This window comes from Protomyctophum parallelum, assembly GCF_964188405.1.
Source record: "Protomyctophum parallelum genome assembly, chromosome: 12".
Lineage (NCBI taxonomy): Eukaryota > Metazoa > Chordata > Actinopteri > Myctophiformes > Myctophidae > Protomyctophum > Protomyctophum parallelum.
In genome coordinates this window covers 28,460,288-28,477,746 of record NC_139712.1, presented here as the reverse complement: position 1 = coordinate 28,477,746, position 17,459 = coordinate 28,460,288, and the positions used below count along the sequence as shown (strand labels likewise).

Genomic DNA, 17,459 nt, shown 5'->3' with positions numbered 1-17,459 from the left:
GTGTGCGTGCATAAATGCATGTGCCACGCATAAGTGCTATTTGGCCGCAGTCCCTCCTCCTCTACTAATGACACGAGGAGGAAGTGACATCATCAAGGGATCAGGTGACAGCTGAGTAATGAGTATAAGTCCAAATACAGAAAACTGGACCTATCGGTCCCCTGACCTCTGACCCCGGTGACGTCACGGCGGCCCGGGCTGCTATGACGTCTTGCAGAGAGGAATACTAATTGAGCTCCATATATCGTTGCTGTCGGCACAGAAATCTCGTATCTCCATATATTAACTTTTTTCCATGCCTTTTCTTTTCATTCCATAAATGAATAATAGTGTCACATCAAATAAATCTGTCTTTTTAATGTTGAACCAATGTAAATTATTAACAAAAGCCTGTGACTAAACAATAACTACATTGTATAATCCACCGGAACATTTTCTGAAAAGTAACAGTTTTGGACATGCAGGGTTTCTGCGCGACTGCCGCGATCGCAACCACTGTGGTCTCAAGAGGAAGGGGTTCAGAGAGAGAGAGAGAGAGAGAGGATGAGACAACGGAGGGTGGGAGAGGGTCAGAGTGAAAGAGAGAGAGAGAGAGAGAGCAGAAAATATACAAGAGACATGAGGTGAGAGGGGGGATGGACAGAGAGTGAGCATGAGAACGAGAAATACCTGATGATTCACAATGTTTGTAAGCTTGTAGTTGGGTTGTTTTCAATGTGTGATACCGGTGCACAATTCTAAAGTCTGAAAGTCTGAAAGCTAAAGGTGCTGGTAGATAGATGTATGAGAAAAATGATGCTTCATGGGACGAGTTCACAAATATAACAAGCCGAGTACTCAGAAATTGAATGCTGTGCGTGCTGTGAGCTGAATATTTTTAACTGTGTTTTATGGATTTTCTGTGTTTTGAAAGAAACGCTAATGACCACGTCGTCACCCAAGGTTAGAAACAGACGCCACAAATACCTAACAACACTGTTGTGCAATCAGCCCCGGGCATGGCCTTTGCTTTCTTTCTTTCTTTCTTTCCCTCCTCCCTTCCTTCCTTTCTTCCTAAAAAACAGAGGCATGGATATTACGCCCAGCTGATTGAACCCTCGCTATTCCTACTGGTATTATGCTATGGCTGGATGTAAGGTATGTGTGTGGGGTGGGGCTGCCTGCTGCGTATGTGTCTGCACGCTTATATGAATCGCCCCTCATTGCTGGAGCCTCCTTTTTCCCTGCAGGCCAATTCATCACCCCGCCCCTCCCTGCCACCAGACAGACGCTGCATGGCCAGTAAAAAAGAAAAAATAAATCCACCGCCAACAAGAACCGAAGCCCATTTGAGTGAAATATACATCCTAGCCTGATCTCTGTGGGCCCTTTTGGAAGGCCACCGGTGACTCCACCCACTCCCAGTCGCATCCTCCTGTGGGTTCCGGTTGCCAGGCAACGCCTTGCTCATTGCGTTAGTGGGGGGTTAAGAAGTACTCTGGCATGGGGCTGGAGGAATCAGATCACTCCCATTGATCAGCCCTGCGCTCCCATTGATCACCACTCCGCTGAGAGCTGGGGTCACCGCCGCAAAGATCAAAGCATGTCGCCTCTGTCGGGCGGAAACCTTGTATGTCCAAAACTGTTACTTTTCAGGATTAGGATGTGTGTGTGTGACTTTCGTCTTTCTCCGAGTCAAACAGAACAAATTACAGATAGGAGGTTATATATACCGGTACATATATGCCCTCCCCGTCGTGTATTTGTCACAGTCTGTCACATCAAGTCTCTTATCTGTTTCCTATACAGAGATGATTCGGTGGTAATGTGACTACACCAGCTCTGAAACCGACCAACTGTTCCTGCAGTCACGGGCCTCGACTGGTCACCGCTGAACTCCTGGAGAGGTGCAAAGTGTCACCAGGCAGCATATGGTGCCGGTGAGGTGATGCCTCCCACATCTTTTTTACTCATGCTGTCCTAAGGGGGCATAGACTGCCCAGACAAACTGGTGCCACTGTTTCACATCCCACGTTTTTTGGTTCCCCATTGGATCCCATTGGTTTCCTGTCTGTATTTATGTATTTTTTTACACCACTTGTTTACCAACAGCATCTCATATTCTGTATGGTGAGCTTGATATTAATATATCAGTCTACATTCACCCGCATTCATCCTGTATGCAAGTTGGCAATACAGGTGAAAACGAAGCAAATTATTATTGTATTTCTTTACCACTTGTTTATCTTTGAGCATCTCATATTCTGTACGGTGACCTGCAAAGCCACTAAAATACTACTTCACATACACATGTTTGACTGGGAGTAGGGAAATATATCATCTTTATTTAAACATACAGTATAGTGAATGCTATTATAGACTGAGGTCGATTTTCTTTAGGTTGATGTTGGCCCTAAAAAGGCTTTATATTATAGTGAGTTTTCTGAGCTGTCTCTTCACTCCTCTGGATGGTGTCATCTAATGTGGGCACCCGGTTTCTTTTTGCTAAAGTTGTCCTCTTGAATGTGCTTTTGAATCAAACTTAAGACGATATCAGCCCCAACGAAAATGTTCTTGTTTACAAAAATTTATTCATACAAATCTTACAACACTTTTTTTCTTAGAACATTTATAGACTTGACCCCGGGGATCACCACTGGTAAGTACTCTCTAGTATTATTTTTCTACACAGTAAATATATAGATAAATATATAGATAGATATAAATCTTGAAGATTCATCTTCATATTTAGTAAGGCTATTGGCGCTTTCAATAGAATACATACGTATGTGTCATGGAGAGTGGGAAATTGTGATTGTTTGCCTCTAATCTTTCACAAAAATCTAACTAGCTCTCTAAAAAAATGCAAAGGAAAGCAGCACAAGCAAGGAAGGCTTAAAGCCTATAATAAGGCATTGAAAGATTCTACCAAAAATATGTTTTTTGCAAACACAATAAAAGCAACAACCAAATGAACGGTGGGATGTGTGAGCTGATGGTGTGCAGCATTGTAGGGCCACTAAATAGCCATTTATAGCCATTTCGTGGCGATTTTAAAGTTGAAGCAAGAAGGCACCACAAGCTGCGTCCTGCGTCACAAAGCCTAGAGGGGAATGCAGAATTACAAAAAACAAAGATTGATTTCATTACAACACGACTCAGCACAAGATCGAAGAAACTTATTTTTCTCCCTGGTGTTTGAGAACTACAGATCAAAAACAGACACTGCGTCTGCAGTTTGTAGCCTGATGTGTGATATTAGAGTCTCTCCTTCTGGAAGTTGCATGAAGGGTGCAGCAGGGTTGGGGGTGGATGATGGGGCTGGGTATAGGGGTTGGGTATAGGGGTTGGGTATAGGGTGGTGCTTCTATAAGAATTTCACCGTTCTGTCACTGTCGGGCATAAACCTTTTCTTTTTTTGTAAATTGCTGCCCCTACTTGATCATACTACAGTGTCACACAAGTAGACAGGCTTGAAGAAGCTCCTCGAAGCGAGACGTTTTGAGCTTGTGGATCTGCTATTTTTGCTATTTTTTCCTTTCACAGTTCATTCACAGTTGTGGATGATTTTTAAACTAATGAAGCTTGATTTAACAGGATTCCTTTTACTTAACGATGGGTATTCATTCCGGCTTGAGAACTTTATTTTGTACTCTCCATTCACTGTTAAGCTCGCCGTGGTCTATACCACGGTCTTGGTCAGTCAATACATCTTTCTCTGTTTCTCTTGTGTTCTGTTTACTCCTGTGGCTATCTATCCGCCAATCACCAATTGTGCAGCATTTTGATATAGCCTGTAAATCTAGCTTTGGGGGCGGTCCAAATACAAATAATACACAAAAGACTGATTTGTCCAATTGCAAATTTTGTTATTGTAGAATACATCAGTGACACAAAAAAATCATTTTGCCGAACCAAAAACATAATAAGTCATGACATTGGGCTGAGAGATTCTTCTTGCAAATCAATAATTAACATTGTGCGCTTTCCTCAGTGGAGGTCAGCGGTGTCCACATACAGAAAACAAAACAACATTCAGGAATCAGAAAGTGAACAAAGCCCACCTATAGGTGCTGTAGCTGGCACATATGTGGTGGCTAGAGCAATCATGCGTTGCTTTACATTGGTTCACATGACAGAAAGGGAACCAAAATACATAAGGAAAGTTCAAGACAAAAGTTCTTAAAGGGACACTTCACCCTTTTTGCAAAAAAAATATGTTAATGACATTTAGAAGCTTTAGAACACTTTCCTGGGGGTCTTTATGTGTGTAATATGTGGTTTTAGATATTTTAGATTGTAGCAGTGAGCCCAGTGTCTCTGATGTCATGGACACTGGGCTCACTTCCTTCCTGGACTACAATTCCCATAATAGTTTGGTGCACTGCTCCTCCTTGTGGATAGGGCAGGTCTGTCTTATTGAGACCACATGTAGTCCAGGAAGTAAGTGATCCCAGTGTCCATGACATCAGAGACACTGGGCTCACTGCTACAATCTAAACTATCTAAAACCACATATTACACACATAAAGACCCCCAGGAAAGTGTTCTAAATCTCCTAAATGTCATTACCATATATTTTTTAGCAAAAAGGGTGAAGTGTCCCTTTAAAGTTCCTCTGGTATATGTCTCTGTGAAAACCAATTGATGCTTAACTTCACTTAATTGCCATATAAAAAGTATAATTTCTATAGAATTATTATTATTATTGTGAATAATAATAATAATAATTTCAAACACGTAGCTAGATAGCTATCAATTAGGAACACAAGATTGGCACTTTTCACATGATTGGAAGGTGTAAGTTTATGATTGTAAACACTGAAGAAGAGAAGGACAAAGAAAAACCTCAGAAGTACTCTGGTCCTCATCATCTCAGTTACAGGATAATGCATTCCTCACACTTCTAAAATAATAACTTTAAAAAAGTGTCTTCTCTAAATGTCTTTCATTATTATAACCACATTCATCCATATTCTGGGTGGGGAACATTAGCCGTGAACAGCAGATCTACAAGTTCACGACAACGCCCAACTCATTGTGAGCTTGTAGATCTGCTAAGAGATTTGGTGTATAGATGGAAAAATTCAACTCCGATCCACATTACTAAGTCTAGAGTGCTTACATGTAAGTGCAGGTCAAAGCCAGCTGGTGCATGACTGGTCTCAGATTCTCTCTAAGATGCTGTTTATCAACGCAAGAACATCCTTTACACCCACTAATAGGATGCCAGTCATTCTAGTCTATCCACTAATAATAATGCTTCCGGTCACTCTGATCCATTCATATCACTGAACATTGATATGTATAACATATCAGTCTCTATAGGCACAGTCTACATTCATCTTTTATCCTGTATACAAGTTGCGGGTATACAGGTGAAAACAAAAGCTAGTCTTCAAAACTCTAGAGAGACAGGAGCACATTTGAGGTGGAAGGAAATTGGGTTTGAATATAGACAAGATCACAAGGTTTTAAAAGCCGACAAGAGAGGAGGAGGAGAGACGGGAGAATTTGCCCCCAAAACACGCCTCAGGAAAGTACCTGGGGACTCACCGGAAATTCGGGAGAGAACTGTTTCAGCAAGTCTCCCAAAATTGCCTCAAACTCATCCCCATCCGGGAGGGCATCAAAGTCTATGTCTTGTAGGATTGGGTGCAAACCTATGTCGTCCAGGCTGTTGTGAATAAAAACAACTAAAACTCTTAATTTCACTTTCACAAAAGTATAACATTGAATGCACATTAAGTGTCTTTTAAACTATTTATTTTCCTCACAATCATCTGTTTTGCTAAGTGTTTAAAAGACATGGGTTGTTGGAATATTATATGGTCGTGAATAATGTTCTCCTCTCAATCTACAAATAAGGAATATTAAAATTAATACATAAATATAGGCTATATTCAATAATGAACAAAGAATTGGTCCACGAAATAGATATATGGCATTCTCAAGTGCTGAAGTACAAAATAAAACAATATTATTATCAAAATATTCATTTTAATGGCTTACTTCATACATAAATACATGTTTAAGAACACAAAAGCGATCCAACTTTTATCTCTGTTATCTCAAAATGACTTTATCTGGGTGGGGCTGTACACATTTTTTTTGTTTTGTGTGGGGGGGGGGGGGGGGGGGGGGGGGCGGTGGGGTTAGTAGGTGCTACAAATATACCAGCCGGCGTCCTTTGTTTCTATATTTCTGTCTATACCTTCTCCCCAGGACCGCCGCCAGGTATTTCTTGACAGCCATTTGCTTTCGGTAGCGGCTGTAGCTGTCCGTGAAGATGCCATCGGAGTGTCGTTTGGACGGCGGCTCAGAGTCGTCTTCCAGCATGTTCCCTCCTCCACTATATGGAAAGATAATAACAAGCACATATACAGTCACTATCACACCGTCACTATCACACATTCACTATCACAGTCATTATCACACTGTCACTATCACACATTCACTATCACATTCACTATCACACTGTCACTATCACACATTCACTATCACAGTTACTATAATACATTCACTATCACACAGTCACTATCACACTGTCACTATCACACATTCACTATCACACAGTCACTATCACACATTCACTATCACACAGTCACTATCACACATTCACTATCACACAGTCACTATCACACATTCACTATCACACTGTCACTATCACACTGTCACTATCACACAGTCACTATCACACATTCACTATCACACTGTCACTATCACACATTCACTATCACACTGTCACTATCACACATTCACTATCACAGTTACTATAATACATTCACTATCACACTGTCACTATCACACTGTCACTATCACACATTCATTATCACACAGTCACTATCATACTTCACTATCACACATTCACTATCACAGTCATTATCACACTGTCACTATCACACATTCACTATCACAGTTACTATAATACATTCACTATCACACCGTCACTATCAAACCGTCACTATCACACAATAACTATCACATTCACTATCACACTGTCACTATCACACATTCACTATCACAGTTACTATAATACATTCACTATCACACCGTCACTATCAAACCGTCACTATCACACATTAACTATCACATTCACTATCACACTGTCACTATCACACATTCACTATCACAGTTACTATAATACATTCACTATCACACCGTCACTATCAAACCGTCACTATCACACATTAACTATCACATTCACTATCACACTGTCACTATCACACATTCACTATCACAGTCACTATCACACATTCATTATCACACAGTCACTATCATACTTCACTATCACACAGTTACTATAATACTTTCACTATCACACATCCATTATCTCACACAGTCACTATCATACATGCACTATCATACATTCACTATCACACAGTCACTATCATACATTCATTATCACACAGTCACTATCACACAGTCACTATCATACATTCATTATCACACAGTCACTATCACACATTCATTATCACACAGTCACTATCACACAGTCACTATCATACATTCATTATCACACAGTCACTATCATACATTCATTATCACACAGTCACTATCACACAGTCACTATCACACAGTCACTATCATACATTCATTATCACACAGTCACTATCATACATTCATTATCACACAGTCACTATCATACATTCATTATCACACAGTCACTATCATACATTCATTATCACACAGTCACTATCATACATTCATTATCACACAGTCACTATCACACAGTCACTATCATACATTCATTATCACACATGTAGTCACTATCACACAGTCACTATCACACAGTCACTATCATACATTCATTATCACACAGTCACTATCATACATTCATTATCACACAGTCACTATCATACATTCATTATCACACAGTCACTATCATACATTCATTATCACACAGTCACTATCACACAGTCACTATCACACAGTCACTATCATACATTCATTATCACACAGTCACTATCATACATTCATTATCACACAGTCACTATCACACAGTCACTATCATACATTCATTATCACACAGTCACTATCATACATTCATTATCACACAGTCACTATCACACAGTCACTATCACACAGTCACTATCATACATTCATTATCACACAGTCACTATCACACAGTCACTATCACACAGTCACTATCATACATTCATTATCACACAGTCACTATCATACATTCATTATCACACAGTCACTATCATACATTCATTATCACACAGTCACTATCATACATTCATTATCACACAGTCACTATCACACAGTCACTATCATACATTCATTATCACACAGTCACTATCAAACTTCACTATCACACAGTCCCTATCATACATTCATTATCACACAGTCACTATCATACATTCATTATCACACAGTCACTATCATACATTCATTATCACACAGTCACTATCATACATTCATTATCACACAGTCACTATCATACATTCATTATCACACAGTCACTATCACACAGTCACTATCAATATACATTCACAATCGCAAATTCATTATCGTATACATTCACTATCAAATTCACTATTACACAGTCACTATCACACATTCAATATCACATATTCACTATAATACATTCACTATCACATGGTCAGTCAGGACTCAGCAGGTGATAGCCTACATCACTGGTTTTCAATCAGTGGTCCGGGTGTATTTGGTTGGGTTCCACAGGTGGTCCCCAACCAAATGGACCCTTATAGATCTTTAACTCTTGAGAGCAAATTAAACTGGAAGGACCCGTAATTGGTTTCATCTTACACTCTCAAGACTAGAGTATACATTAGTGTTAAACAGCTGGCATTACTTAATTTATTTATTGAGTAATGTATACGTTGTTTTATCAACGTTTGCCTGTTATCTCTCCTATATGGTACAATATCTATACAGCATGGAATGGTGAACAAAATCTTATAACCATCTCGGCAATATATACTCCTAGATTAAGCCTGCATTTATTATTTATTTATTTGTCCTTCCTTCTTTCTTTCTTTCTTTCTTTCTTTTATGCGCAGGTGATCTAACGAGATGTGCCTATAATCATTAGTCATTAGTCTAATTTGCACTGTTGAATTGCCATCTTGAACCGCCGGGGCCAACAAGACCCATAAATAATTCATTATGAAGGGATAAAAACAGCTCGTGCGGATTCTGTTTATGTCCCAAAGAGACATAATGTGAGACTGCATGAGAAATCATTCCGAGCAAAATGCTCAGTCATTGTTGCGCAACTTGCGCTACTTACTAATTATTTGCTTGTGAGCGCGCGTGAGCGCGCGTGGGGCGTGCATATAGTCCGTCCATTCAAGGATGACAGACAGAAAGACAGACAGGCAATAGGCGTGAAATTGGGAGCATTTAAAATATTATTTAAAAAATAATAAAAAGACAACAACACATGAAAACACCAAAATATGTTGGATTTAAAGAAAACAGACGATGACCTTACCCTACACGTTTTGCCATCAGAGAATGGAGATATTTCCTCGCTGATAACTGACCCAGCGCTGTCCTATAGGCTTTGTTAAACATTCCGTCTGCATGCCTCTCCGTCCTGTAAATCGCACGCACGCACGCACGCGCGCGCGCACACACACACACACACACACACACACACACACACACACACACACACACACACACACACACACACACACACACACACACACACACACAACGCAATAAGAGGCGATACTGCTGTAGCCCTATATGCTGTAGCCCTATATGCTATAATAATCTGCTTCTCCTGGATTTTTGGAGGTTCCCATTCAAAGTTTTCACATTTTCTTTAAACAAAAAATTTCACAGATATGCAAGCAACCTGCATCACCGAGATGCAGAGCTCACAGCCGGTTAGAATCTCAGGTGTTGTAACTTGTTACACATGAAGTATACTTAGGCTTATAAACAAAATGTTTTCGATAAAGTTACAGTAGCCTAACATAAAACAAAACAACATTAAATTAACAGCAATACGTCACGGCTTCAATGTCATGTTAAGTATATGGTGTTCCCAATGTTGCACAAACGTTGGAATAAATGTATACCTTTTCTCTGGAGGATAATACAACATGTAGCTGTCGTCAGCAACAGAGGGAGCGCTTCTCGTAGACACATGGTCACGGTCAAACTCCAGCTGCGGTAACGTGTTCCCATCCTCATCATAAACCTCATTCTCTAGACTGAAAACGAGACATATAGTTTGGCCTATTTAGGCTGTCGGGCAGAAACGTCCTCCTTAGCTCAATATTTTAACTTTTTGTGGCATCAAAAGTAGCAGATCTGCAAACTCGAAACGCGGCGCTAACCGACACGTTTTGACTTTTGCAATTAGGCCTATTAAAAAAGTAATGTCTAAAGTTGAATAGAACTACAGCATGCATGGGAACAATGAACTTAAATGGAACACAACACTGAGGCTATATCACACACTGCCACTATATATAACAGCATCGATCAAACGTTTGACTATATCCTTTTAAATAATTTCGATTTCATGAAGGATTCATCTCACTTCATTAGGATGAGGAACCATTTAAATAATGTAGTTGAGAGTGTTCACTCAAATCTAGTTATGTCAAACAGAAGAATATAGGCCTGGGAATCGTCATATTTGTGAATATACATTCTGAGCTAATTGACGTTGAGGGATACCCATTTCATTCCACTTCCAACTAATTAGCCTATTCCCTGCACCCCTCCTCTGGGACTATCTGGCATAATTTAGGCCTATATGTCAAAGTCAAAAGGCTGTCAAATGATCCGAATAATTGATCCAATCACAAGGCTAGACTCAGTCAGTGACTGCGCGCATCTTGCCAATTCCCCAAACTATATCTCAAATAATTAAACCTTTAATTATCAAACTCACTGTTTTACAAAATAAAAATGTTGATGTTCTTTTTTTTCCAGAAAAGATATTCCATTGCATGCACGACCGCCCTGCATGTCTAGTCTTACGTTGCATTAAAAAAAGAACTTGATCCAATGCATTTTAGTCTTTTTTGTATGAAAGATAAGAAAACGTACATACCTAAGAGTAGGGTAGTTAAGCCCCATGGGCGAGCAGTGGACGTTGTAGTGCATTATGATCCCATAGATGAGTACGGCTAATGTCGCCTTAGACATTGTCCCGCCTGCTGCAAAATAAACAGGAAAAAAAAGAAAAAAATATATATTAGGTATAATGAACAAATCTATCGCATTCTTCCAAAAAAGTCACTTATAATTCTATTGCTCACTTATTGGTTACATACAGACGTAACGTATTTATTACGTATGTATTCTAAACTTAATCAAGCTTGAGGATTTAGGCAGGTATATCTCCAAAACTTCTTCTTCTCATACCTATGGCAGTGTCTACGCTGCACGCGATTCGCTGAAGATCTCAACTGGAAGAATGAGATATAGGATCTCCCCCACTCACACACACAGTCACGCACGCACACACGCACGCACGCGCGCGCGCGCACGCACACACACACACACACACACACACACACACACACACACACACACACACACTCACTCACTTACTCAAGCACTCACTCTCTCTCTCTCTCTCTCTCTCTCTCTCTCTCTCTCTCTCTCTCTCTGTGTGTCTCTCTCTCTCTCTCTCTCTCTCTCTCTCTCTCTCTCTCTCTGTGTGTCTCTCTCTCTCTTATTGCCTTGATAAAGCTCCTCTATTCTCCCTTGGTGCAGCGGCGATGTGTCCAGCAACCTCTTAAAACATTTAGTCTGACTGGAGAACTTTCTTGTTCGGTTAACTTGCCTCCCTTTGGTTTTTTATTCATGAAATCCTTCAAGGCTTGCCTTTTTCACTTGTCACGACCGGGGGTTGCTCTCTACGTCATCTACACCCCCCCCCCCCCCGCCCCCATATCCACCCCCTTGCCGAAGCAATGGATAGTAGTAGTACTTTTCCTCGCGCGCGTCAAGCTCACCTCATAAAGAACATCCGATCGGATGTGTTCAAATATTATTATCAAGTAAATGAATGACTCATGCATTTGTTTAGGCCTATAAGTCACATCCTGAGGTCATTGTAGCCTGAGTGGGACGGGGGTAAACAGGAGAAAAAGCCCCTATTTGGCTAATTGGGGAGCTATCCAGTGCCAGTGCTGAAACGCCTAAAACTGGCGTTTCAGCACTGGACAGCTCCCCCCACTGCTGATACTGTAACTAGGCCTACTTTGTAGCCTACTTTGTAGCAGTTTCAAGTAAAAACAACGCCCCGCACGCGAATAAATAAATAAATAAACACATTCATTCATTCATTCATTCAAACTGTGTTAAATTGTCTATCCGACATTGGTTGATCAACACATAGGGAGCTCTTAAGAATGAATTATTGACTGATTGCAGAAAAAAGCACAGGAAAGTACAGGCTTGTTTCCATTGTGGTCCTTCACATACTTAATTAATCGAAAACCGACTGAAGCTTCATTTGTGTTGATAGAATGCAACACACACATACATTGCTAACTTTATTGCTATAGGCCTAGTCTGCAATACGTTCATTTATTTCAAGGAACTTCCTTGAAATAAATGAACGTATTGCTTCCTTGAAGGAAGCAGTATAGGCTATACTTTATTCTGGGAAGTTGGGAAACGCACACACACACAGCAGTGTCGTGAACTCGTGAGTGATCATGTGTTGCAGTTGAACCTTAGACGGGGTGAATCAGAACTGTCTGATCTTTGTAGGTTTCTCTGACGCATCATGTTACGATATAGAAGCTGGAATAAAGTTTTAACTTTTCGCTCTGGCCTTTTGGGTTCGATTAAAGGCTCGAGAAAACATCCCCTTAAAACATCCGCTTGAAACTCAAGTTGTGCTGAGAGAGCACTGCGCCCCCAAGTGGCTGAAAAAGGGGAAGTGTTTTGTGGTCTTGAAAGTTCATGGCTTTCAGGAATTATTATTTGACCACGAGAGAATGACAATCAGTGGTGTATAGCAGTGTTGTTTTTGTCGACTAAAACTAAGACGAAAAATGTTCGTCAACTACCTTTTTCCACTGACAAAAATACTAAATATAAAATATATTGACAATTTCGTCAACAGATTAAAACTAGACTAAAATGCTAGGAAGGGTCTAGTGGAGAAGAGATCCAGTATGAGTCATTTTACACTTGGTTGCATGCTGAAAATAGCCGATCTACAAGCTCACAACGCGTCGCACTGCGGCGGTTGTGAGCTTGTAAATCGGCTATTTTCAGCAAGTGTAAAAACAGTCATTACGATGGCATCAAGGCCCACCAAAATACATTTTAGTCGACTAAATCAACTGTAGATTTAGTCGACTAAAATCTTATGACATTTAGTCGACTAAAACTAGATTAACACTAAAACATTCCGGGTGACTAAAATGTGACTAAAACTAAATGGAAACTATTCAAGCTAAACTAAAACTAAAATAGAACTTTGCTGCCAAAAACAACACTGGTGTATAGTAGGCTATATGTACTCAAGTACTGTACTTCAGTACAATTTTGAGGTACACTTATACTGGAGTATTTCCAATTTTCAATACTTTTACTTCTACTCCACTACACCTCAGAGGCAAATATTGTGGGCTACTTTTACTCCACTAAAATTAGTTACTATTTACTTAGTAGATTTTAATTATTATTACAAAACTAGTCACTTCAGCCATTGAAAATAGCAGATCATACAAGCTCACAACGCACCATGATGTGACGCGTTCAGCTTTTTGGTATATACTTTTTTACTTTTACTAAAGTCAATTTTGAATAACTAATATTTTTTACAATGTTGTATTGACACTTTCACTTAAGTAAAACATTTGAGTTATTTTTCCACCACTGCAATATAAGCTGTAATATTATTACTGAAAATGATTCAGATGGTTATCAATTTAAAATGATTAGTCTAGATGAGGTGTTATCATGTTGCCCTTAATTTAACTCTAAAAACAAATATGCTATATATTGATTTGAGTTAATCTTATCAGGCATTAATTTCATAATGTAATTTATTGTCTTCTATGCAATATCATGCATGCAATTGGCTGCAATGGCCACATACAAAGGTGGTAGGATTGTTGTAGTAACCCTTGAATAAATAGCTTCTTGTCATAATGCTGCATTAACTTGTCACATGAACTAAAGATAAACCTTTATTGAGGGTGGCGGGGGGGGGGGGGGGGGGGGGTGGCGAAAGAGATAAAAAGCAATAAAACACTAAACATAAGAGTTGATACAAAGTCAACTGGGAAAGGCAGTTGTCAACAGGTAGGTTTTCTGTGGTATAGAAAGGGAGGGGGCATCTTTGACAGTGGTGGAAAAAGTAAAATTTAAGTAAAATTTCAAACTTTCCTTTTGCTTTAAGTAGCATGTGACATATCAAACTAGGGGGTTTTCTAGCCATGGTTCACATCATCACAGCACGATCATGACAGTCATGTTTCAGGGCTAGGGGTTTTCATGATTCTGAATCCATTCCAAGCATTAGTTTTGCACAAAATACACTCCTTGGGCTAAAAACGGTCATGACAAATGTGATGAGGTCAGCACATTTTGGGCACATTTGGGCAAGTGGCTATGGCTGCTTTTAGCCCAAGGAGTGTATTTTGTGCAAAACTAATGCTTGGAATGGATTCAGAATCATGAAATCATAGTTTGACATGTCACATGCTATACTTAAAGCAAAAGGAAAATTTGACATTTTTGCCAGGCATATAGGATGTTAATGGTAGGGTCACAAGAAACCCCTATAAAAAAGATTGCCCAATACTAACAGCTGGTCAGCAAGTGGATTCATGAATGTATGTATATAGACAATATTTTAGGCCAATAAAAAAGACTACCAAATTTCCCACTTTAAACAAAAGAAGCCTGTCGGCTGCCGGACTATTACAAGTAAAAGTCCGGAATTCAAAATGTACTTGAGAAAAATGCAAAAGTGTTTCAAGTTTCCAAATGTATAAAACTTGAATGTGTATAGTGCTTGAGTGGTTATAGTGTATGTTTTGTAATAATAATCAAAATCTACAAAGTAACTAGTAACCAAAGTTGTCAAATAATTGTAGTGGAGTACAATATTTGCCTCTGAAATGCAGTGGAGTAGAAGTAAATTAAAATACAGAAAATTTGACATACTCAACTTCAAGTAAAGTACAAATAACTCAAAATTGTATACAGTACTTAAGTACTATAAAGTTACTTTCCACCACTGATCTCTGATGTGTTTCAGGGGGGTGCATTCTGGAGGGTGGTTGCAGCCACAGAGAAGGCCCTGTCGCCCCAGGTTCGGCGTCTGGTCTTGCTTGGGGACCTCGAAGGGGTCCGGCATCGCTGGGCCTGAGGGGTGGGGATGGGACGGGTGGCTGGAGGAGGTCAGGGTGGAGCCAGGTTATGTAGCGCAGTGGTTTCCAACCAATGGTCCTTCAGGGGGTTCCAGGTGGTCCCCAGCTAAATGATGGAGAGTTGGTAAGCAAATGGACCCATAGATATTTAACTCTTGAGAGCGTAAAATGAAACCAAGAGTCAATTTGGTTTCATTTTACGCCCGCATAGCTTGCATAATTTTGTGAAAAGGTTGCTTTTATTCTGTTTCAAATATCTTCATCTTAACATGTACAGTATGTAACATAGTGTCTACCCTTCAGCTGCATTTGTTTCTTAAATAGTTTTTGTTTTGACATTTTCTTTGGCAATGTAATGTAAACGTATGTTTTCTCATGCCAATAAGCTCCTTTACATTGAATAAAACCGTACGTATAACTCCCCATTGATTGAACAGAATGTAGCTTTATTATAGCTGTAAACGTTACAATTTGGTAACTCATCAAATATGCCACTCCCATTACACACACACGCACACGCGCACACACACACACACACACACACACACACACACACACACACACACACACACACACACACACACACACACACACACACACACACACACACACACACACACAATTAAAATAGGTGGTAGTAGCTTTATCACAGCAAACAGGAAAACTGGAGATTTACATGACTCACTGCACTTTATTTGCTTTTCATAACTGAAACATCTGATGTTGACATATAAGCATCTGGGTGGCATTTTAGAGCATGGTTACAATCTTGCGTGACAGGTAGGAAATTGTCTCTTTTACGAGAAACACAATGACTGACAGCACTTAACCTTTTACAGTAGATAACTTCCTGACTTAAAGTGGCACCTATATCTATTTATGTATGCATAAATTCAAATTTTGTCCAATCTGTATGGTATATATTACCTGTATAATATATATTGCCACAGACATGCAAATGAGTGGACAATACAGAAACACATAAAGAGCTAGCCCTAAATGACCATTACAGGTCTGTAACTCTGAATGGAACCAACTTGAACCATTTATACACTCTCAGAGTTATGGGGATCCTGAAAATAAAATTTAAAGTTTGTAGTGGACTCCTAATGTGTCATGGTAAATCATGTCATACATATTCTCAAGACAAACCTGGAGATTGATGTTCAGTAATAGGGATTTTATGATCAAAACAGTGATGATGTTATGAAAAAACAAAATAAAAAGGTTGTCATGGACGAGGACAAGTCTTGCCACGGAGACATTTGTCTGTGTACGGACATATTGATGACCCCTGATCTAACAGGAATTGTGAGCTGATCGTCAAGAATCAATTTATCCCCCAAGCAAGCAGGCCGGTCGATTAGCCCAATGGTAAAGCACTTCAAATCTGGGGTAGAAGTAGCCATGGTTCATGACTCTCGTATGAATACGAGAGTCATGGCTTAACTGCACCCTGTTTTTGGCGCTCGCTACATTTACAACTTTTACGTATATATAAACATTCAGATTTCAAATATAAAGTACTCACAATTTGTCCCACGGGTGTTAGTTAGTTGCAGCACCAGCTATTAGAATTTCTGCATCCCGCGTTGTTTAATAAAAAGCATTTTTATCCAAGCTGTTATTTTGCCATTGGCTTTTAACTACGCGCCCCTATCGGTCGGGAGGAGGTGTGTTCGATATAGGTACGCTGACCGCCCTGCCAATACAGACTAATAGGCGAGTGCGCTCCCGGTGTGCAACTGTGGATTTCCCAAACGAACCCTGTTTGAAAAAAGTAGCCGGGGCGCTCGGATAAAAATGCTTTTTATTAAACAACGCGGGATGCAGAAATTCTAATAGCTGGTGCTGCAACTAACTAACACCCGTGGGACAAATTGTGAGTACTTTATATTTGAAATCTGAATGTTTATATATACGTAAAAGTTGTAAATGTAGCGAGCGCCAAAAACAGGGTGCAGTTAAGTCATGACTGTCATGATAATCATCATGGCAGTCATGTTTCAGGGCTAGGGTAGAAGAGGAAGGTTAGTGCTGCTTTAACTACAAGAACCCAATGTCTCCATTCCGAGCATTTGTCGTAATAAGCGAACATTATAGGCGAATCTGGATTCATGGACTACACCTCTCAAAGCA

At 39.8% G+C, this 17,459-nt stretch overlaps 1 protein-coding gene across 2 annotated transcripts; it reads right to left on the bottom strand.

Annotated features, from left to right (window-relative positions):
- Nucleotides 1-2,859: 2,859 nt before the first annotated feature.
- On the bottom strand, nt 2,860-11,371 carry adcyap1a (adenylate cyclase activating polypeptide 1a). Of its 2 annotated transcripts, XM_083777946.1 has the most exons (7): nt 11,341-11,371; nt 11,027-11,132; nt 10,041-10,175; nt 9,443-9,547; nt 6,194-6,331; nt 5,536-5,656; nt 2,945-3,082 (listed from the first exon to the last, which is right to left on the bottom strand). In XM_083777946.1, the coding sequence occupies exons 2-7, from the start codon at nt 11,119-11,121 to the stop codon at nt 3,074-3,076; spliced, it is 603 nt and encodes a 200-aa protein (XP_083634072.1). In that variant the 5' UTR covers nt 11,122-11,132; nt 11,341-11,371; the 3' UTR covers nt 2,945-3,073. The 2 variants fall into 2 exon arrangements, with proteins under 2 accessions (XP_083634071.1, XP_083634072.1); XM_083777945.1 differs by lacking the exon at nt 5,536-5,656 and having other exon boundaries at nt 2,860-3,082.
- Between the last annotated feature and the right edge of the window lie 6,088 nt (nt 11,372-17,459).